The 23,786-nt window shown below is 47.5% G+C and overlaps 2 protein-coding genes across 4 annotated transcripts; one reads left to right on the plus strand and one right to left on the minus strand.

The window, feature by feature from the left end:
• Positions 1-328: 328 nt before the first annotated feature.
• LOC309364712 (acetylcholinesterase-like) lies at positions 329-12,513 on the minus strand. The gene is made up of 4 exons (XM_081902506.1): positions 12,368-12,513; positions 8,815-10,276; positions 7,446-7,585; positions 329-651 (listed from the first exon to the last, which is right to left on the minus strand). The coding sequence occupies exons 1-4, from the start codon at positions 12,378-12,380 to the stop codon at positions 611-613; spliced, it is 1,656 nt and encodes a 551-aa protein (XP_081758632.1). The 5' UTR covers positions 12,381-12,513; the 3' UTR covers positions 329-610.
• Positions 12,514-13,903: 1,390 nt separating this feature from the next.
• On the plus strand, positions 13,904-19,128 carry RPP21 (ribonuclease P subunit p21). 3 transcript variants are annotated; one of them, XM_081903412.1, is made up of 6 exons: positions 13,904-14,023; positions 14,624-14,740; positions 15,797-15,897; positions 16,391-16,473; positions 17,593-17,739; positions 18,492-19,128. In XM_081903412.1, exons 2-6 carry the CDS (start codon positions 14,693-14,695, stop codon positions 18,638-18,640), a joined length of 528 nt encoding a protein of 175 aa, XP_081759538.1. In that variant the 5' UTR covers positions 13,904-14,023; positions 14,624-14,692; the 3' UTR covers positions 18,641-19,128. The 3 variants fall into 3 exon arrangements, with proteins under 3 accessions (XP_081759538.1, XP_081759539.1, XP_081759540.1); XM_081903413.1 differs by having other exon boundaries at positions 13,909-14,038; XM_081903414.1 differs by having other exon boundaries at positions 13,916-13,982.
• The last annotated feature ends 4,658 nt before the right edge of the window (positions 19,129-23,786 follow it).

Raw genomic sequence — 23,786 nt, forward strand, 5'->3', positions numbered from 1 at the left:
AAAAGGCGTCATGTGAAGTAAGAGGGAGAGTCCCCCAGCAGAGAGCTGGAGGAAATCCAAGCTGGGGAACAGGGAAGCAAGAGGCAGAAGTATTTGCAGAGAGTGAGTGAAAGGCAGGAGAAATCCCTGCATGAATCAGAGTGGAGATGTGGCCTGTAAATGGAGGGTTGTTTGTTTCGGAGTGTCTGTCTGAAAGAGGAACTGAGAAACAGGAAGATTAGGTGCAGGAATTGTAACTTCACTTCGCAATTTACTTTTTCCCCATTTTAACTGGAAAAATTGTTGGTGGAGGGATAATAAAAAGGAAATAATCACCAGACTCCAAAAGTTCTCAAAAGTTGCTGTTGGCTTCTTTTATTTGTTTGTGGCTGTGGAATCTTAGAGCAAAGGCTGAAATCATATTTTAAAGCTGTTGTTAATGACTGAATGCATCTGAAAACACTTCTTTCTCTCTCGTTTTTCTTTGAAAAGTGAGATCCTCAAGATATTCACACACAAAGTAAAATCGACCTGCATGAATCCACATTGTTTGGCTGAGATTCGGGATAGCTGAAGAACGAGGATAGTTGCATTTCTAAGTGAAATCTACATCATCCATTTCCAGATACTTTTACCAATCAGAGTCACTTTCTTCATCCATCAGCTCAGAGTCTGGAAAACAGGAAGGCATGTTTGGGTAAAGGAAGTTGCAGTAGGAAAAATGATGGGGTTGCAAATCGCATTCCCACTTGCATTGCAGGGTCAATTATTCCTGATATAGAACCATTCTGAAACGAATGGAAAATTGTGGGGCACCTCTCCCCATACCAACCATCTGTGCCCTGATATTGATAGGAGGGGGCGGGCTCCGCTTGTGCCTCCACCAATGAATGTTGCTCATTCTGCAGGGATGAAAATAAGAGCCTTTTCTGTGGTGGCACCTTAGTTATGAACACACACCCTCCCCTTGGAAGCATAACACTAACAGGTTTCTTGCATCTGGTGAAAACCCCTTTCTGACCTCTCTGCTTGGAGGACCTAAGAGGTTGTCTTAGGCTGTGTACATAAACCTACAATGTCAGGAAGTCTGCCCCAATAGGAGGTGACCTTAGAAAGCACCATCTGCATATGCAGGCAGGCAGAAATGATGATGATATTTATGTTAGGATATTTCCGTTCCACCTTAAAAGGGAGCAGGCTGTGTGAGTCAGAGTCTGCGTGTTTCCTGTTTCTCAGGATGTTTTATGTTTGCTATTGCTTTCGTTTTCTCTCTCTGCGCCAGAACACGCTAGCAGTCGGTCATGTTTTTTTTGTTCTGACCAACGCTGAATAAACATTCTAAATGATACTCTCCTGAGTGCAACTTTTGCTGTGTGAATTCTGCTGATAGAGTGTGCATCAGCCCAGGAATGTGGCAATCTGTTTCTGAGGCTTGGTGCCGCTAATTGCTGATACTGCATGACTACGGGACATCAACAGATCGTCCGGAGACGACGTGGAGGCAGTGATGGCCTTTGTCTCCCTGGCAGTATCCCAACAACAGGTTATGGGCCCAGATTCACGGCATTTACAGGAGGGTGAAAATGCAAAAGACTGCTGCTGAGGTATGTGAAAAGCGAAAACGGAGGCTTTTCTGTTGGGCTGCGGCAAAGAGTCTTTGATCTCTGGCAGGGCTTAATTGGCCTGGGAGCCGAGCCAGAAGACTTCGTGATTAATGGGAGCCAAGATAAGGAGTCTTTGAAGTAAAGAAAGAGACTCGGGCTCACGTAAAGACCTGGAATGGAGTTTTTCCAAGTGTCTGAAGCTGCTGAATGCCCAAAATTAAATGGGGGAAATTATCAGACCTGGGCAAAATGGTGTGAGAGTTTGCTGCGTCAGTACGGAGTGTGGCAAACCGTGTTTCAAGCCCCTCCAGTTCCTCTGACAGAGAAATGGGAGGCCCAGAATTCAAAGGCCATTGACATAATCGTCTTGTCCGTCTCTCTGAAGGAAATAAAAACGCTTGCTGGCAACGTGATGGCACGTGAGATGTGGAATGCTTTGAAAGCTGCCCATCTGCCAATCATCCCAGCCCAGAGTTTGACTGCATCGGAGGTGCTGGCTGCAGGGGGAGCAGACTGTGATGTCAGCCCAGGCAGCATTCCAGCCTCCAGGGGGAGCCAAGGAGTCGGCAGCTGAGAGCTCTGTTTCTCGTGGGAGCCAAGGTCATTGTCTTTGCAGAGGCCGGAAGGACAGAGGTAAATAAAGACAGATGCCTGCAGATGGCCAGGAGCAGGGGGGCAAGCTGCAAAAGCCCATGCCAGTGGAAAACAAAGCGTTGTTAGCTGGCACAGCTTCACCAAAGGCTAAAGGCAAGTCTGATGGCCAGGAGCAGGGGGGCAAGCTGCAAAAGCCCACGCTGGTGGAAAACAAGGTTTTGCTTGCTGCAAAGACTGCTCCAAAGGCTAAAGACAGATTTATTGTTGACTCAGGGTGCACGCGCCATTTATCGAAAGATAAGCACCTGTTTATCTCCTTTACACCTCAAGAAGGAGAGATCCACCTGGCTGATGGAAGGACGTTGCAAATTGCAGGAGAAGGGACTGTTAAACTTGCAAGTTTGCATACAACCATCAGTAATATACTTTTTGTTCCCGGAGCTACGGACAGTCTGCTCAGTGTCCCACAGCTGACTGGGCGTGGTTTTGAGATTTCCTTCAAGAGGAGCGTCTGCGTCTGAGGACATTTTGCATGCAAAGTTTATGCATGGTTTATTCTGTATTACTTATGATGACAATGCTGTTATGTCTAATGTTGATTCTTGTTGTGTTGCACAAACTAACAAGGTTCTTCATGCAGGTTGTATTCATGAAGCACATCGAAGATTTTGTCACATGTCTTGGCAAGCGCTAGCCAAGATGCCAGGGTTGGTTGAAGGTTTGAGCATCAAACCTTGTAAGTATCACATGAAATGTATATCTTGTGCAGAGAACAAGGTGAAGGTTGCTCCAAAAGGCAAGGAGTCTAGCAGGCAGGCTTCCAAACCCTACCAGCTAGTGCATGCAGACCTGGTTGGTCCACTTGCACCCTCTTTGGGAGGAGCAAGGTACTTCATGGTTCTAATTGATTCTTTTTCTAGGTACATTCATGTGTTTATGCTTGAGCAGAAATCGCAAGCATTCCCTAAGTTCAAGGCATTCTGTGCTTGGTTGGAGAATGTTCATGATGAACGTATCGGCTGTCTTTTTACCGATCGGGGCGAGGAGTTCACTTCTCAGCAGTTTGAAGCTTTCCTGACTGAGAAGGGAATCCAGCATGATTTGTCAACGCCTAGATCGCCATGGATGAATGGACTTGCGGAGCGAGCAAATCAAACGTTGCTTCAAGGCCTGAAAACCTTGTTGCATGATGCCAACCTCCCTGAGAAGTTTTGGGGGGAAGCTCTGTTAACGGTGGTTTATACCGTTAATCGCAGACTGTCATCACCCATAGGTTGAACTCCGTACGAGAAAATGTTTGGTAAAAAACCGAACGTCAAGCACATGAGAATCTTCGGTTCTGACATGTGGGTACACTCCCCACGAAACAACAAGCCTGGGAAGCGTGGGGCACATGGTTTGTTCATGGGGTACGAAAAAGGTGCATACAGGGTGTGGATGACTAACTCTAAGTCCATTAAGTTCACCAAGAGTGTTGAGTACAATCCTAAGTGGGGGGGAAATGTGGGAATTTTCCAGAGTTACCTAGAGGAGGATGAAGGTGATGGGAAAAAGGCAGATGATGTTGAGGAAGCTGAGGATGATGATGATGATGATGATGATCAGAGTTCGGATTCCAGTTCAGTTGATGGCGCTGCTGCTGGTGTCAGCGACAGTGATGACACAGCAGACTACAAGAGCGCAAAGGCCTCAGTCAGACCATCTGATGCATTTGACAATGAACTGGAAGAACCACTGTTCACCATTGGTCACTTTTCTCCTAAGAAGGAGGAGATGAGTCCAGAAGACTTACGTCTGGTTCGGAGGTCCGACCAGAGGCAGACCTCCGAAGAGATTTGCTGATGAGTTTGCTAAGACAGCAACTGCTGTTCTTAGTAGCTCAGAGAAGGTGTGGGAACCTTCAAGCTTCAAAGAGGTTCAGGAGTTAACCTCTAAAGATGCTGAGCCTTGGCTAAATGCCATGAAGGCTGAAGTTGATTCCTTGAACAGGAACCAAACTTGGGAGTTGGTACCGGTAGTCCCAGGAATGAGACTGGTTGGCAGCAAATGGGTCTTCAAGGCCAAGACAGACCAGAATGGCAAGGTTGTCAGACACAAAGCCAGATTGGTTGCCAGAGGTTTTTCACAGGTACCAGGACAGGATTACCACGAGACCTACTCGCCCACCGTCAAATATGAGAGCATTCGGCTAATGTTCAAGATAGCTGCAGAGGAGAAACTGCATGTTTCCCACCATGACATTAATACAGCTTTTTTGTACGGGATTCTGGGGGAGGAGCTGTATATGCTTCCACCTGATGGAATGCAGATACAGAAGGGAATGGTCTGTAGACTGCAGAAATCCTTATATGGTCTAAAGCAGAGTGCCAGGTGTTGGAACACAAAACTCACTGAGACGTTGCTTTCTCTAGGTTTTCACCAGGGCAAAGCTGATCCATGTGTGTTTGTCAAAGAGGAGGGGCAAAACAAACTGTATTGTTTATGTTTTGTTGATGATCTTCTGATGTTTTGGAAGAATCAGGCTTTTTACCAAAGCACCCTAGCTCAGCTGAAGGAGCACTTTGACATGAAGGATCTTGGTGAGGTATCCAACTATCTTTCTCTGCAGGTGGAGAGGGACCAAGCAGGTAATTTTCTGGTACACCATACACAGAAAATTGCTGATGTATTAACCAGGTTGAATTTGGTTGATGCAAACCCAGCAGACACACCGATGGTGACAGGTTACCAGGTAGCTAGTACTGCTGAAGCGTTTTCTGACACTACGCTGTACAGATGCATTCTAGGCAAGTTGAATTTCATTGCTAGATGCTCAAGACCTGACATTGCTGTAAGCACTAACCTGCTTAGCAGACATGCTAACAATCCTACTGTTCAGGATTGGAAAGCTCTGAAGCGCATAGCCCGCTATTTGAAAGGGACTATGCACTACAGGCTGAGGTTCACCAGTCAGAAGACTGGAGGTCTTGAAATCTTTGCAGATGCAAGTTTTGGAAGTGACACCACGGATGGTACAAGCACTTCTGGTGTATGCTACATGTACAACCACTGTCTGTTTGACTGGTTGTGCAAAAAGCAGACAACAGTGAGCCTAAGTTCCTGTGAAGCAGAACTCAATGCTCTGTCATTTTCACTCATGGATTGTGAATGGTTGATGCAACTGTTTAAGGACATTGGGGTTTCTGTGAAATGTCCTATACAGGTATACCAAGACAATAGATCCTGATTGGCTTTGCTGAACTCAGAGAGTTGCAAGCAAAGAACCAAATACTTGCAGATTAAGCTACATCGTGCAAGGGAGTGTATTCAGAAAGGACTGATTCAGGTGTCCTACATGCCAGGAAATGAAATTCCTGCTGATCTGTTGTCTAAGGTTGTTAACAGAGAACAACTTAAGGTTTACGTACAGAAGTTGCAATTGGGTGAACCACAGGTACTACAGGTTACACGCAAAGGGGGAGGATGTTAGGATATTTCCGTTCCACCTTAAAAGGGAGCAGGCTGTGTGAGTCAGAGTCTGCATGTTTCCTGTTTCTCAGGATGTTTTATGTTTGCTATTGCTTTCGTTTTCTCTCTCTGCGCCAGAATACGCTAGCAGTCGGTCATTTTTTTTGTTCTGACCAACGCTGAATAAACATTCTAAATGATACTCTCCTGAGTGCAACTTTTGCTGTGTGAATTCTGCTGATAGAGTGTGCATCAGCCCAGGAATGTGGCAATCTGTTTCTGAGGCTTGGTGCCGCTAATTGCTGATACTGCGTGACTACGGGACATCAACAGATCGTCCGGAGACGACGTGGAGGCAGTGATGGCCTTTGTCTCCCTGGCAGTATCCCAACAATTTATATGCTGCCCATCTGACTGGGTTGCCCCAGCCACTCTGGGCGGCTCCCAGAAAAATATTAAAAACACAATAAAACATCAACCATCAAAAACTTCCCTGAACAGGGCTGCCTTCAGGTGTCTTCTAAAAGTCAAATAGTTGTTTACCGGTATTTCCTTGACATCTGCTGGGATAGCATTTCATATGGTGGGCGCTACTACCAAGAAGGCCCTCTGTCTGGTTCACTGTAACCTCACTTCTCTCAATGAGGGAACCGCCAGAAGGCCCTCAGCACTGGACCTCAGTGTTTGGGCTGAATGATGGGGGTGGAGATGCTCCTTCAAGTATACTGGGCTGAGGTCGTTGAGGGCTTTAAAGGTCAGCACCAACACTTGTTGTGCTTGGAAGCGCATCCTCAGCATAAAACAGATTATAACTTTTCCAGAAGAATACGCTTTAGATCGGCAAATAAGACAGGGGTGGCATATGGGATGTAAAGGTAAAGGGACCCCTGACTATTAGGTCCAGTCGTGACCGACTCTGGGGTTGCGGCGCTCATCTCGCTTTATTGGCCGAGGGAGCCAGTGTATAGCTTCCGGGTCATGTGGCCAGCATGACTATGCCGCTTCTGGTGAACCAGAGCAACACACAGAAACACCGTTTACCTTCCCGCCAAAGCAGTACCTATTTATCTACTTGCACTTTGACGTGCTTTCGAACTGCTAGGTTGGCAGGAGCAGGGACCAAGCAATGGGAGCTCATCCCGTCGCGGGGATTCGAACCACCGACCTTCTGATCGGCAAGTCCTAGGCTCTGTGGTTTAACCCACAGCGCCACCCGCGTCCCTCATCATGGATGAGGCCATGTGTAAGGTAAAGGTAAAGGTACCCCTGCCTGTACGGGCCAGTCTTGCCAGACTCTGGGGTTGTGCGCCCATCTCACTCAAGAGGCCAGGGGCCAGCGCTGTCCGGAGACACTTCCGGGTCACGTGGCCAGTGTGACATCGCTGCTCTGGTGAGCCAGAGCCGCACACGGAACGCCGTTTACCTTCCCGCTGGTAAGCGGTCCCTATTTATCTACTTGCACCCGGAGGTGCTTTCAAACTGCTAGGTTGGCAGGCGCTGGGACCGAGCAGCGGGAGCGCACCCCGCCGCAGGGATTCGAACCGCCAACCTTTCGATCGGCAAGTCCTAGGCGCTGAGGCTTTAACCCACAGCGCCACCTGCGTCCCCATGAGGCCATGTGTACAGCACCCCAAAGCAGCACTTGCACCCAGCACTTGGTCACATTATCACGGAGTGTGCTGGTGCCCATCAAGTGGGCGGGGCAAGACAGTGTCACAGACAGATGCTCCCGAATTACATTGAACAGGAGGGTTATATGACTGGGCTGTGGTATCTTCCAACTCCCCCCACCTGCCAACCCGAAACCGTGCTCTTCCTGACCCTTAAATCCTTCCGTGGCTAGCCACACCCAGAAGCCACAGTAACGGGTGGGCGACACCTCCTCGGCCTGAGCTGGCTCTGTGGTAATGCGGAAGAAATTCTCTCCTGTGTAGACAGGCCATGCTCCATCATCAGGAGACCTGTGAGGGGAAGCAAACGTCGCCAATCAGTAAAAGGAATAAGAATGAGATAAAAATCAAGTGCGGAAATGTAATAAAATTCCACTAGTTAAGCGCCACAATCAGCACAACCATGGAAGTTGCTCTGTGACAAAGTGCAAAGTCTTTCCTCAACCCTCTGTCACTCAGCTGCCGGGTAGGATGACAGTAGCCAGAGTTCTGTTTGAGCAGGTTGGGAGCAGGCTGGAAGCTGTAGACACAGGACTCAGCTACACAGCTGCAAATATAACGTTTTAAGTGTGTTTTAAGCGCATTATACAAATGTGCCACTAGATGGCAATGGTGAGCTTAGACAAATGCCATATATTTTTCAAGACGCCTTTCAAAAAAGGTATTTAAACAGCGTTTTTAATATGTTTCTAGAGTCCACCACCAAGTCATGTATGCTCTGTGCCTGCGAAGAATGGAGAAGCATGATCTATTGAGGGGTGAATGCTGCAAGCCCCTCCATCTTGTGCTCGGGTTATATAGGTTTATCCTAAAAACGCCACAGTCACCGCTGACCTTCACTCAAGGAAACTGAACGCCACCATCTAAATCAACATGCACTGCTGCTCAAAAGCAAGGCCATGTTTAACTTTTTGCCGGTTTGCTTTTCCTGGCCTTGATAAGATAACATGGGATGTTTTGAAGAACATAACCAAACCCGTTTACGATCCTGCGATACTCTCAATACAACAATTCACAATAGTAAGCTCAGAGCTTTTTCAAAAATACATAAATAAAACGATGACCCTTCCTTCCTCCTTATTTTCTGTTTTTAGAAGAAATGCTGATTTCCCCCACACACACACACTTCTTTACTGTTGTAAGCCACTTTGGGTAAGCTTTGCCTGGAAAAGTGGCATTGTTGCTGTTCTGCCAATTCAGGCAATCACTGGTTATGATAAACAAAGCCAAGAAATCTGGGCTGCATGGACACTCTACATTTAGAGCACATCTCCTCCCCAACCCCAAAGAATCCTGGGAACTCTAGCTTGTTCAGGGTGCTGAGAATTGTAGCTTAAGTGAAGAGTAATCTGCGGTTCCCAGGATTCCTTGTGGGGGGGTGCTTTGAATGTTCAGTGTGTACGAAGTCTTGTTCTCAAAATGGGGAAGAGGAAGAATGTCCAAATGGGGAGCTTGGTATTCAAAGAGAACAAGGACCAGCTCTTCGGTTGGAGGTGCTAAAGACTGGAGGGATCACTTACCCAGTCCTTATAAACTGTCCCCAGTAGCTCATAACCCTTTGGCTCAGAGTCCCCTCAGCCTCTGTGTATCCCGACGTAGACAGTGGGTCACCAAACAGAAAGGGCAGCTCAGAGCAATGGGGCACTCCAACCCAGTCGGAGACGGTTACAAAAGAGGGCTGGTGAGTGAAGGAGTAGGCAAATGCCAGGCTTTGGGCTTCTGCCACACGGGTGGCCACCACAGCCACAGGGCACAAGAAAAAGTAGTCTCCAGAAGCTTTGATCAAGGCATTTCGATATCGTTCTTCCCCCTGCTCCTCCTGACTGTAGATGGTTGCTACGGCTTTGATGATCACCTCAGGTGCCTCTGGGACCATCAAACGGAGGCCCTCCAAGAGTTGCTCGTAGTTAATCAGGCTGTCGTTGTATAGGCTGAAACCAGGGGCATTTCCTGCGAGGAAGATGGTGCCTTCATCACGGGTGAAGCCGGTCAGGATGGGTTTGTCCAAGAATTGCCCTGCTTCCAGAAGTTTAGAAGGGGCATCCGGAAGGAATTCCCCATCGGTCGTGGGCACGAAAGGGAAATTCAACAAGGTTTTATGACTGAGGATAGGCCAGTCCTTCATCATCTCCCCTGGGTCTTTCTTCCGCAGGCATCGCACCACAGCCCTGTCATCACCCTCGGTGCAGCCCAAAAACCGGCCCAGGGTTCGCCCTCTGTTTGCAGCCTCCTCAGGCCTCACCCAAGCCCAGGGGGAAATCGTGGCGCCGCTTTGTAAAGTGGCCTGGTCGAATAGAGCCTGACTCGCCGGTGAGAGAAGGTGGAAACCAACTGAGGCGGCCCCAGCACTCTGACCGCCCAGAGTGAGCCGGGTTGGATCCCCTCCAAAGGCGGCCATGTTTTCCCTCAGCCAAGTCAATGCCAGGTGTTGGTCCCACAAACCAGCGTTCCCCGGAGCCTCTGGGGGTAGCGAGAGGAATCCCAAGGCACCTAGGCGGTAGTTCATAGAAGCCACGATGATATTCTCAGTGGCAGCTAGGAAGCTCCTATCGACGGAGCCAGACCCATTGAGAAAACCCCCTCCATGGATCCAGACGAAGGCAGGAGCTGGTGCAGAGGGTCGGGGATGAGGCACCCAGACATTGAGGAAGAGGCAGTCTTCAGAGAGGGTGGATTCCGAGTTTTGTTCCGCACGATAGCCGGGAAGTTCTATACTCCCTTGGTGGCAGGTATTGCCAAAGCTGGTGGCACTCAAGGTGTGGTTCCAAGGCCTGTGAGGACGGGGTTTTTGAAAACGCAGCTCCCCCACAGGAGGTTCAGCATAGGGGATTCCCAAGAAAGCTGTCACTGCGCCAGAATCTGTCATGAGGCGTTTACCACGGATGGGACCGCTGCTTGTGATCACCAGAACATCTTCCTCAGAGGCAGAACTGAGGCCCAGCAAAAACAGGCATGAAAATACTCGGCACAACATCATGGCAACTGAAAGGAATTAGTTTTTTATGTAACTTTTTTTTTAATGACTGCTTTAGACTGTTTATTTTTACAGCTTAGAGGCCTTTTGTTCTAGTAAAGAGTATATAAATATTTTATTTTTATTTGGACACGAAAAGCAACAATAACATACAGTGGCACCTTGGTTCTCAAACTTAATCCGTTCTGGAAGTCTGTTCCAAAACCAAAGCGTTCCAAAACCAAGGTGTGCTTTCCCATAGAAAGTAATGCTAAATGGATTAATCCATTCCACACTTTGAAAAACAGCCCCTAAAACAGCAATTTAACATGAATTTTACTAACGAGACCATTGATCCATAAAATGAAAGCAATAAACAATGTTCTGCAGTCAATCAATCAATCAATCAGTAGCTGAACTAGGTTCCACACTGTCACACACAAAAAGAGCCGCAAAAACAAAAATGCAAAATAAATAGCAAAACCAGACAGACCCAGCGTAACACTCTAAACAGAAGTGTGGCACTCAAAACAGAGCACATTCGACTTCCAAAAATTTTACAAACCAGAACACTTACTTCTGGGTTTGCAGTGTTTGAGTTCCAACTTGTTTGAGTACCCAGGTGTCTGAGAACTAAGGTACCACTGTGTTGCAGGAAAATAACTTGCATCGAAACAACAGACACAAACCAGCAGGGAGGCCGTTTGAAGAAGGAAACACAGAACAATGAGCAGAAAAGGAACCAGGTTATGCATCCTGAGAGCCATAAAGACAAGAAGGCATGAAGAGCTTAAATGCAGAGGTGGCAGCAGGCAAAAGGAACGTCTGTGAGAAAATTAACGAATATTTCCAAATGAAACAAGGATAGCCAGATTGGTGGAGCATGTGACTCTGAATCTCAGTCTCGTGGGTTCGAGCCCCACAGAAAAGATTCCTGCTTTGCTGGGGGTTGGATTAGATGACCCTCATGGTTCCTTCGAATTCTACAAGTCTATGTTTCTATGAAGTCCTACTTAACTGGAATGAGGACTGTACCGTAGCCTCAAATGTTACTTAATCCTTTTGCCATCAGGTGACAGCAAAGTCCATCTGTTTAGCAGTACCGAGGGTGAGCTTTCTCAGGATGGTGCTGGCATCTGTCTGTCTCTCCTCTCCTCTAAAGATAAAGGTAAAGGGGCCCCTGAGCATTAGGTCCAGTCATGACCGACTCTGGGGTTGCGGCGCTCATCTGGCTTTACTGGCCGAGGAAGCCAGCGTACAGCTCCTGGGTCATGTGGCCAGCATGACTAAGCCGCTTCTGGCGAACCAGAGCAGTGCACGGAAACGCCGTTTACCTTTCCGCCGGAGTGGTACCTATTTATCTACTTGCACTTTGACATGCTTTCGAACTGCTAGGTTGGCAGGAGCAGGGACCGAGCAACAGTAGCTCACCGCGTCGCAGGGATTCAAACCACCAACCTTCTGATCGGCAAGTCCTAGGCTCTGTGGTTTAACCCACAGCGCCACCTGCGTCCCTCCTCTCCTCTAAAGGACTGCCCAAATGTTACGTGCTGAAAGCACATAGCAGTTGCCTTGGCTCCCTGCCCCTACCTACCCCAATACCTCTAACTTTTAAAAACACATTTTTGGTGCATGCAAACCATCTATTCTGTTCGGAGGTTCAGCTGAAGGAGAGAGCCAGTGTTCTGTTGTGGTTAGAGAGTCAGACAAGGACCTGGGAAACCAGGGTTCAAATCCCTACCTGGCTATGAAACTCACTGGGTGACCTTGGGCCAGTCACAGTCTCCCAGCCTAAATGGCCTAACAGGGTTGTGGAGAGGAGAGAAAGCTCTGGGGAAAGGCGTTGCCCTCCAAAGAGCTGCTATTTGCCCCAAGGACCAAAAAAATTAAAACAAAACAAAATAAATCCCTAAATAACCTTTTTTTCAGCTGCCAGAGTGGGCAAGAAAAACATGGCAGGAGTGAGGGTTAAATCCCCCACTTCCTGAATGGCTGCCCGGAGCCTTTAAAACAGGAGATCCAGTGATGGAGATCCAGTCACGAATCTCCATCATCACCTCCCTTGTTTGGCCCTCAGCATTTAACCCTTCCTTGGGTGGTGGAGCAGAGCAGAGACTCACCTCTTTGCGCCATGATGAAGTTGTGGGTTTGTGGTTCTGAGCCAAATTCCCAGTTTGGTTTGGAAGCAGCCGGATTAGCAACAGGTCGGCTATTGTTGACTCGGGAACAACCAGGGAGTCTGTGGTTATGATCCTGGTGTCTCTTTGCTTCTTAGCCAGATGGCATATCTCTGTGGAGATACCATATCAGCTGTGCCCCAGTAGAACCCCAGAACGAAGGTCAAAAGCTTAGGAAAACATGCACCTCCTCTGATTAAAGTCCCTGACAATATCTTGAGATGAAAGATCTTCATCTGACCTATGATCGCTGCACGCACACGGCACGCCGAGAGCACATCATTTCCCCCAAAGAATCCTGGGGGATCTCACGCAGCTACAATTCCCAGCACCCTTAGAAAACTACAGTTCCCGGGATTCTTTGGGAGAAACAATGTGCTTTAAATATATGCTAATTGCCCCATTATTAGGCTGCTAACACTGAGCACAATGGCCTGTATAGTCAAAGCTATGGTTTTCCCAGTAGTGATGTATGGAAGTGAGAGCTGGACCATAAAGAAGGCTGATCGCTGAAGAATTGATGGAGACTCTTGAGAGTCCCATGGACTGCAAGAAGATCAAACCTCTCCATTCTGAAGGAAATCAGCCCTGAGTGCTCACTGGAAGGACAAATCCTGAAGCTGAGGCTCCAATACTTTGGTCACCTCATGAGAAGAGAAGACTCCCTGGAAAAGACCCTGATGTTGGGAAAGATGGAGGGCAGAAGGAGAAGGGGACGACAGAGGACGAGATGGTTATACAGTGTTCTCAAAGCTACCAGCATGAGTTTGACCAAACTGGGAGGGGGCAGTGGAAGACAGGAGTGCCTGGCGTGCTCTGGTCCATGGGGTCACGAAGAGTTGGACATGACTAAACAACAACAACGCTGAGCACAGAGTGCATTCCTCAGAACACATTGGAGTTTGGTTTGGTGTCCTTAGGTATGGAGCTTGCTTGATGGCATGGGACAAGTGTCCTATGGGGTGGGGGGGCGGGTTCTGTACATCTTTTGAAGTTGCTTTGCAACTTTTCTGGTCCAATGTTTACAACATTAACATCTGGAGGGCCCTGGCTCCAATAGTCGGAGTTCTCCGACAGCGATGGAATTGCGTGAGATGTTTCAGGGGGACCTCACTTGAGCCTGGTTTAGCCATCCCACCTGCTTCTTCCTCCCACTCTGAAACCATTCCCTCCCATTTTGGCACTGGATTATGACGGCGTTCCTTGTCAGGATTCCAGAAGATCGGGGGGGTGTGCGGATAAACCACATCTGGCTTTGTCCTGAATCCATCCATCACCCGATCTTGTCCCACTCCAAGAATACTTCCCATGGGAAAGTCTCTGAGCAGCGTCCCTTAGCTGTTTAAAACTTTTTAATGGTGCCTGCTGTTTCTGAGGGACCCTGTGCACACCTGGCGCCTCGGCTCCCATTTGGTGCTTCGATGTTTCTTTGCATTAATCCACACTAGACTGAGAGCGGACTACATTTCCCAGATGCCTTTGCTGCATCAAACCAGGAAGAGGATGCACGCGGACGGCTTGGTTGGAGAAAGCGATTGATTCGGAGGCGCCTCTTTGCGTAAGTTGTGCTGATGGGGTAACAATCTGGGGGTGCAAAAGGTAGGATCTTTTAGGGTAAGCCCAGGAGAGAGAGAGAGCAGATTTCCATATAAAGGGGATTTAATGGATTAGCACGCTGCGGGAGAGCCCTTGTATCTTATGCATGTTTATCCGGATCTAACTCACTCTGCGTTTCATGGCGCTTCCTGCAATTTATTTGCAGCACGGCTCAGTCCTGCCATCTATTTTCATTGCCAGGGAATTTCCCTTGCACGTTGTGGAATCGAGAAAGAACTTGTTTTAAAATAAGAGCAGGGTGATTTTCCTTAACTGCTTGCTTTAAATAATAAGAATGCAAAAATAAATATACTCGCACTTCTCCGAGTGTTTTCCACATTCACCACTCATATTTTAATTTTATTTTTTTACACATTTTCTCAGGTTACAATAAGGTATATTGGGTTCACAGTTTCACCCATTGATGTGATTGTTTTTATTTTTGGCCTACGATGAAATAGAATATACAATTACTGTAAGATCCAGCAAAAATAGAAGCTGAAGACATTGGAATAGCTCTGTGAGACTGCATGACGTAGGTTGCTGTTTGCTACAATTGCTGCCTGTTTTTTAAAAAAATAAATAAATCCCTGTTTACTGCAGGTTTCTCTTCTCTTGTGTCAGCACCATCACACACACAAAAAAATATTGGAACGATTCCCTGTGTCAGCCATGATAAAAGACAAAGAAGCATTTCAGAGGCTCAGCTTCCTCTACCAGGTAAGGGAGAGTGTTCCTTGTACACCAGTCGTATTTGCTAACTACCACGTTGTTCACAAAATACTGTGCTTGCAGAATCCTCATCCTTTCTCTGGTACAACTGAAAGCCTCTACCCTAAACTGGCTTTCTTGTGCTTGGCCTTTTGGCTTCACTTTTATGATTTCCCCGCCTGCCTCCATACCTTTTGCATCACTGGCGGAGGAAGAGGCGTGCGGGGGGAGCACACTGCCCCCAGCAGTGCAATCCCCATGGTCCCCTGCCCCCGGTCTGCGCTAGGTGCCACGCCCTATGGGTGACACCACGCCCCCAGGATGTGTGCCTCGCCCCTACGGGCAGCACACCATGCCCCCAGGACACGCAGCAGCCCCGCCCTGCCTGATCCCACCCCACCCCACCCCCCCACCCCGGTGCCGGAGAATGAAGCTCCGCCACTGTTTTGCATGTGTGTGTCTGGCTCTGTACTTAAAAAACAACACCCCGTTTTGCAGCACTTGCAAAGGCAGAGTGATGTATAAATGGCATAAAGTGTTCAGTATTCCGTCTGAGCAGATCCATGGTTATCCTCAGCTGGCAAGTACGGTAATAGACACAGAGGATGCAAGTGATGGTGGGAACAGTGAGCGGAGTTTATATAATAACTAAATACAAACAGTGTAGTTTGCAATGATTCGGTTAATTCTCAAATGTATGCCAGACAAGCGCAATGCCCATCAATAACCGCTGCAGTCAGTGAAAATAGCGCTATAGTTTTCACATAGCTAAGTAAATTAAAACCTGGAGTGGGACAAACTGCCTAACTATTTTATCCTTCTGCCACTGTAAGCTCTGGTCCATAGAAGCTTATGCTATGGTATGTTTGGCCTATAAACCGCTGCAGGACTGTACTGTTTTTTCCATAAGAGACTTAATAAGTTATGGGTGCTGCCACTGGCAAGGACCTGTTGTGCAGGAAAACCGTGCATTTATGGAATCTGTATGGCCCCGAGTTTCTCAGTGGGGTGGGGGTGGGGGGTGATGCCGAGGATGTTCAACTTACTTCCATTCCCCTGCAACAGGCAGCGCATTGCGTCCTTCGGCAGAACCCAGAGAACCAGGAACTGGCTCGCTTTTATTGCCACACGCAGAACAGCATCAGCCGGCGGCTCGTGTTAAGACAGTGAGTACCCATAAGCCCCAGCCACTGGCATTCACAGACATCCTGCTTCTGATACAGGGACGCGGGTGGCGCTGTGGTCTAAACCGCTGAGCCTCTTGGGCTTGCCAATCAGAAGGTCAGCGTTTCGAATCCCCGTGACGGGGTGAGCTCCTGTTGCTCCGTCCCAGCTCCTGCCAACCTAGCAGTTCGGAAGCACGTCAAAGTGCAAGTAGATAAATAGGTACCGCTGTGGTGGGAAGGTAAACAGCATTTCTGTGCGCTCTGGTTTCCGTCACGGTGTCCTGTTGTGCCAGAAGCGGTTTAGTCATACTGGCCACATGACCCGGAAAGCTGTCTGCGGACAAACGCCTGCTCCTTCGGCCTGAAAGCGAGAAGAGCACCACAACCCCATAGTCGCCTTTGACTGGACTTTACCACCCAGGGGTCCTTTACCTTTACTCAGTTGTCCGACACAACATTTGCTACTTAACCTTCGTTTCCCTTTGTCTTGCAGGGATCCATCTGTGAAAAGAACCATCTGCAAATCTTGCTTCTCGCCTCTCGTCCCTGGAGTCAGCTCCACTGTTCGCCAGAGAAGTGAGTGGCCCTATCTCCTCCTCTTCCTCCTCCTCCTCTGTGCGGCTATGTGGGCTCTGTGCCCTGGAGAGGCCCCTGGGTCTGGTGCAGAGGTTCCCCTCTTCACAAACAAAGCCGAGAGTGGGCTGCACCAAGTTGGGAAGGCAGGAAGGACAAAACAAGGGAGTGTCTTTCCCCTTGAAAGATGTACGGGTGGCACTGTCTCCAAACTAAATTACCTTGAGCATTCCCCCAGAATGGTGGCGAACCAGTTCACACATTCCTATTTGAAAGTGTAGTGTGGCCTGCCCCTGGGAATGTGGGTCATATGCTGCATAGGGGCTAGGTGACCATGTCTTTGGATGGCCAGACAAAAGCACCCGAGGGGGTGTGGTAGCAGGGTTGGTAAGGGGCGGAGCCTAGGGATAATCACAAGGGCCTGATGGAGATTTGTGGAGGGCCACATTCAGCCCCCAAGACTTGGGTTCCCAATAGCTGCTCTACAGGGAACCAGTGGCCCTCCAGATGTGGCTGAGGTCCATCTTCCATTATCCCTGTCCATTGGCCATGTCAACTGGGGCTGATGGGATTCAACAACATCTGCAGGGTTCCCCATCCCTGCTTTTTTGGGATCCTCCTTTATTTCTTCTTTGGAGGAAGTAGAGACCACTGGAGAATTAATATTTCTTCCTAACTTCCCTTTATGTACAGATTATTAGATTGAGAGATGGATTGTTGTGGTTGTGAGCGCAGAAACAAGTGAGGCTGGGCAAAGAAAAAGTGAGGGAACCGATGATATAGCTGAAGGTTTGGGAGGAAAGCTGGAAATATCAGGGCAGGGAAGAAGAAGAAGAGTTTGGATTTGATATCCCGCTTTATCACTACCCTAGGGAGTCTCAAAGTGGCTAACAATCTCCTTTCCCTTCCTCTCCCACAACAAACACTCTGTGAGGTGAGTGGGGCTGAGAGACTTCAGAGAAGTGTGACTGGCCCAAGGTCACCCAGCAGCTGCATGTGGAAGAGCGGGGAAGCGAACCCGGTTCACCAGATTACAAGTCTACCACTCTGAACCACTACAGGAGTCTGACCCACTGTTTTCCAGGCTTCTCTGACTCATTTGCTCTTTGCCTCTCTCACCAGAGCGCCGTCATCAGCGGTGGACCATTGTGCGTTGTCTCACCTGTGGCCTCACCAAGCGTTTCCTCAGCAACCCCAACTACAAGTTGTGGTCGGAGCAACCTGAGGCATTGCTGGAGAAGCAGACGCCCCCTAGTGAAGGAGCAAAAGGTGAATGAAGATGTTAAGTGTTTTTAATATAATCAGTGGTATAATTTATATATATATATATATATATATATATATATATATATACACACACACGTTCCTCCCCTTCGAGCTAAAGATTTCCATTCCAGGGTGGTAGACAACGTTTCATCAACTAATAGTACAGTTTGTTCTAATACAAGACAGTAGTTGCCATAAAATTTTGAAACCGGCAGGCATTGTCATATTATTAAAACAGTAAGTAACAAAACATGATAAGGAAGAGCAAAACACCCAATCGTTTAATCTGCCCTTTTCTGAAAGCTGTTCCTTGGGGAGGAAGGGGTCAGCTGTATCATTAGTGGCAGGGAGTTCCATATCCAGGGCGCCATGGCAAAGAAGGCCCTGCCTTGGGCTGTCATAAAATGAAATGCACCTGTTGATGGAAGTATAGTAAACACTTTTCCAGTTGATCTTAAGCCAGTGCTTAAGCCCCAATGCCTTCTCATAATTCTCTTGAATAAAGGGCTTAAGTTGTTGGGAAAATATGATAGGGAAACATTTGGAAAATTTCCATACAAAGGGAAGGAATTTTGCACAGACAAAGGGGGCAGTTGTTGCAGTGGCGGCCATTTTAAGGGTCTTGGGGAAGTTGAAGGGGATTAAAGATGTGGGCAGCAAAGGTTTGGAGCCCAAACTAGGTGTGGAGAATGTAGCTGTGGAAAACATTTTTAGGAAGAAGCTTCAACGGGCTGTTTTTCTTTCCTTCTGTCCAGCTTCAGGCCAGACCCCCAGCTCAGTGCAACAGCCCCCCAAGGCCTCCCGAGCAGAAAAGGCAACACCACCTGCAAGTTCTGGACCTCACAGCCGTGCCTCTGAGGAGACGACAGCAGGCACCAAATCTGAAGGGAAGAAGGGGCAATGAACTCTTCCCAGTCAGGCAGGCAACTGTGGCTTGATAGCAAACACATAAGCCCCAAGTCGGGGCAGAAGAGTCAAATGTGGTTAATACGATTATTGGCTGTGGAGAAAGGACCCTGGATTGTTTGGAAACCAAAACCTAACTGGCTAACCTGTGGACTTGAATGGCTCAGGTGATTTGAGTTCAGTGATAACGGCCCTCTTTTATAGTGCAACTCGCTTTGAGGCACCAGTAAGAGAGGGGCGGCAGACCATAGCGGCCTGGTGAATACTACGTCCTGCATTTCTTTTCTCCCACCATCTCCATAGCTTGAGGTTCATTTTCCACCTGGAGGGGTGTCTCCACTTAGGAATTGTTGGAGACAAGGAGATTTTGTTGAACTCCTTCCCATTGGAACTTGAGGTGAAGCGATGATGGGGAAATAGCTTCCCATCTGATCTCAAGTGCTAAGCTATGTAAAAACTTGGAAATAAAATTTTGTTTCAACAGGATCATTCTTGTGTTGTGTTCTGAGTCATGCAGAGTGATAGAGCGGCTTCACCCTCAAAGACCTAGTGATGAAGTAGACGCCACACATAAGACTTTGAAGATGGCTCTTTAATTGCAGGATGACAACTATGACCAGCAGTATCATACATATACAGTGGTACCCTGGGTTAAGTACTTAATTCGTTCCAGAGGTCTGTTCTTAACCTGAAACTGTTCATAACCTGAAGCACCACTTTAGCTAATGGGGCCTCCTGCTGACACTGCACCGCTGCTGCGCGATTTCTGTTCTCATCCTGAAGCAAAGTTCTTAACCCAAGGTACTATTTCTGGGTTAGCGGAGTCTTTAACCTGAAGCGTATGTAACCTGAGGTACCAGGTTACATACGCTTAAGTCCACTGCAATGTGTTTCACTCTCTTGAGCCCAAGAGAGCGTCTTCTTGCTTCTAAAACTGCTTTGAAGCAGACCATAAATTATACCATCGACTATTCTGGAGCAACTCTCCGAACTAGGAGTAGGTGGCACCGCTTTGCGGTGGTTCCAGTCCTACCTGGATGGTCATTCCAAGAGGGTATTGCTTGGGGAATGCTTTTCAGCCCCATGGAACCCTCAATTTGGGGTTCCGCAGGGCTCAATCCTATCCCCCCATGTTGTTTAACATCTACATGACACCACTGGGTGGGGTTATCTGGAGGTTTGGAGTACGTTGTCAGCAGTATGCTGATGACACTCAGCTCGTATTTCTCCTTTGCATCTGCAGGTGAGGTAGTGAAAGTACTGGACCAGTGCCTTGCCTCGGTAACGGACTGGATGAGAGCCAACAAACTGAAGCTCAATCCAGATAAGACTGGGGCACTGTTAGTGGGTGGTTCCCTAGACCAGATGGGTGGGAGATCGCCTGTTCTTGATGGGGTTACACTTCCTTTGAAGGAGCAAAGTTTGTAGCCTGGGGGTCCTCCTGGATCCTTTGCTGTCGCTCGGGGCTCAGGTAGCCTCAATAGCCCAGAGTGCCTTCCTTCAGCTTCAGATGGTGGCCCAGCTACGCCCCTATCTGGACAGGGATAGCCTAACTACTGTTGTCTATGCTCTGGTAACCTCAAGGTTCGATTACAGCAATGTGTTATGCCTAGGACTGCCTCTGAAGACGGTTCAGAAACTTCAGCTAATGCAGAATTCAGCGACCAGGTTGCTCACCAGAGCAGAACAGTTTGAGGATATTACACTGATCCTGGTATGACTGCACAGGCTACCAATTCGTTTCCGGGCCTAATTCAAAGTGCTGGTTTTGACCTATAAATAGCTCAGGACCACAATACCTCGAGGATCACCTTTTTCCATATGAACCTACCCGGACCCTGAGATCAACTTCTGAGGCCTTTCTCTGTGTGCCTCCTCCTCAAGAGGTCTGGAGGGTGGCAACAAAAGAACGAGCCTTCTCTGCAATGGCTCCCTGTCTATGGAGTGCTCTCCTCAGCGAAGTTAACCTGGTACCTTCATTATATACCTTTAGGCGCCAGGCAGAAACTTTACTTTTTAACCACACTTGGTTGATTTGATTGACATCCTATGTCCTTTGAAAATGTGTGTGGTTTTTTGGGGGGCAGGGTTGCGTTGTTTTTATTTTGATTGTGGTTTTATATTTGGATTTTATTTTGTGAACCGCCCTGAGACCTCCAGGTATAGGGCGGTATATAAATTCAATAAATAAGTAAACTAGTGTCTGCCTCTCTGCCATCTGCTCTACTGGTCCCAATTTTGGGGGATTTCTGTTGACATTGCTAACTATCCTCTACAGTTTTCTTTGCATTTGAGTTGGGAGATTTTCGTTTAAATTTGGAGTCTTCAAGCTGGCGTTCAACTTAACTGCTTTGAGGAATCAATGAACCCAAGTTGATTAGGTCTATTAATTTCAATAGGTTTACTCAGAGTAGAATTAGCATACTGCCCCCACTTATGCCAGAATACTTCGTGTGTTGATAATTGTGGAGGAGGAGAATTAATTCTGGAGAAATGGTAGGGTGTGTGTGTCTTGCTCAATGTTTCTTCTGTTCTCTCCCTTTGCACAATCTCCCTTTCCTTGGAAAGAGATGTTTTTACCAAAATCATCATCATCATTGTGGTCATCTTTGTAGTAGTGAGGATTAGGATTGCAACCTAAATGTGTGTGTGTGTGTATTGCTCAATTCCCCATTTACCATATTTTTCCATGTATTAGATGCCCCCATGTATAAGATGAACTCCTATTTTTGGAGACTAAAAATTAAGAAAATGAGGGGATATTGCCAAGATTTTTTTTTTGCGGAGGAAGCCCAGAGCTTTTGGGGGGGGGGGATCACAAACATTTCTATAGCTTCTTTGGGAGGCAGTTAGCAAAAAACACTCATCCTACAGAGCGCCGCTTTCAATCACGCGTGTCACTAAAGCAACCTACCGTCTGCTCAATGAAAGCAGACGTGACAGCAGACTCAAGGCACTCCCGATTGACGCAGCGCCAGCCAATACACTGCGGACGTTGCCGCAATCACCAGTCACCTGCCCAATCACTACTGACACTCTCCTGCTTGCTGCAACAACCAGTCACACGTCACAAAAAGGCACTACCCATGTATAAGGCGACACCCCATCCCCCATTTTATACTTTATTTTTGGGTGGAAAAGGTTGTCTTATACACAGAAAAGTGCGGTAATTTGGAGCAGGTGGTGTTAGCAACAACATCACCATCATCGTAGTAGAAGCAGTGGAATTAATATTGCAACCTGTGCGTATTGCTGGATGCTTTTGTTGTTGCATAATCTTTTTTTTAAAAAAAAATATTTATTAGAGTTTCAAACAAATCACAAAAATGAAAAAAGAAAAAAATAACAAAACAAAAAAGAGTGAAAAATACAAAGAAATATAAGAACAAATCTATCCTTCCATATCTTATCTTTCATTTGCTTGTTTCCCTGACCTCCTCACACCTCCCTTTTTTGTATTCTAGTTCAATAGTTGTTTCAGCAAATCCTTATCATTTTTTCCTTTATCTTAATAGTTTATCTTAATATATTGTAACTTTACATTTTCACCTATTAACAATCCATTTTTGCATATCCCTTTGCAACATCATTGTTGTATCATCATCACCCTAGCATGATGTCCTCTTTCAACTCAGCATTGTCAAATGAACGTGTTGTTATCATTATCATCATTCTTCTTATGATCACAGCACAGTCTAGGTCACCTATTGAAACTAATGGCCCCAACTTAGCCATGGGTCTTAACTCTGAACAAAATTTACTTGAATAACACCCTTAAACATGCATGTGGGTTTTTATTTATTTCATAGCTATTGTCATAGCACCAGAACAGGACAGAATCCCAGCAGAAGCGCTGACAGAAGGCCTCAATTCCTCCCTCAAAACACACCTGTACAGCCTCCTCTTGCGGTGTCGGGAACAAGGATCTGTGCCACGAGACATGTGCAACCCCAGCTTTGTGACCTTCTACCAGAACAAAGGTGACCACCATGACTGACAACCAGTGTTCAAAACTCCCATTGTTCTAGGTGCGTTTGGCGACATGGAATTTCATTAGAGCGAGCAGTTTCTGAGCTCTGGGCACAGTACTGCGCCTAAGAATTCAGATTAAAACTGCACAGTGGAAGGAAGGGAGGGCCTTTTTATGCCTCCCCACTTCCAGCTACTCTCTGAAAACTGGAGAAGAAACCCTCTTAAAGGGGGTGGGCAGGGGAAGGACTAGACCATGTGAAAAATGAACATAATAGCTGCAGTTCAATTTCAGCTTTGTATTCTTCTTATTTAAAAAGCGTGCCTAGACATTCTGTTCTTGCTCCCATAACCTCTATGGTGCCATTTAGCTCCTAGCTTTCAAATCTCAGTTTCTAACACTGCTGAGATCTCCCTGTTGAGCACTGTAAGGGAAAGCCTTTGCCTGTGTCGTTATCAACAGACTACAGTCACTGACAGCATCTGTTCTAAGCCACAGTGTCGCTTTAGAGCTGGGAGATTAACAATCAACATGATTTTCTCACGATGCCAGCTGCAGGAGAAATGCTGAGACCAGAGACAGTCCTGGTACATCGTCTTCCTAGACCTTACAAAGGCCTTTGATCTTGTCAGCTGAAAAGGTCTCTCTGTTCTCGCCTCATCTCTCTTTGGCACATTCTTCTCCCTATTGCTCTCAGGTGCCTTCAGCTCAACTGAAGGTGGTGTGTTCATCCAATCAAGGAGTGATGGGAATCTGCCCAACCTGGCATATCTCCACTCCAAGACCAAGGTGTGGCAGGTCCTCATCTGAGAGAGGTTGTTTGCAGAAGACGCAGCCTTGACAGCACACACCGAGGAAACTCTACAGAGACTCATCGGCCGTTTTGTCCAAGCCTGCAGGGAGTTTGGCCTACCACCAGGCTGGTGAAGACCAACATTCTGAGTCAGGACATCGCCAGCATCACCATTGGTGATCACATGCTGGAGGTGGTAGACGATTTTGTCTACCTGGGTTCCACCATAACCAGCAAACTCTCCCTTGAGGCTGAACTGGACAAGCCTATTGGGAAGGCAGCTATGGCAATGGTTCACCTCTCCAAAAGGGTTTGGGGGAATGTGATGCTAACATCCAACACCAAGAAGAAGCTCTGCCAGGCTTGTGTGCTGAGCATGTT

Source organism: Podarcis melisellensis (genome assembly GCF_964234715.1).
Source record: "Podarcis melisellensis genome assembly, chromosome: 2".
NCBI lineage: Eukaryota > Metazoa > Chordata > Lepidosauria > Squamata > Lacertidae > Podarcis > Podarcis melisellensis.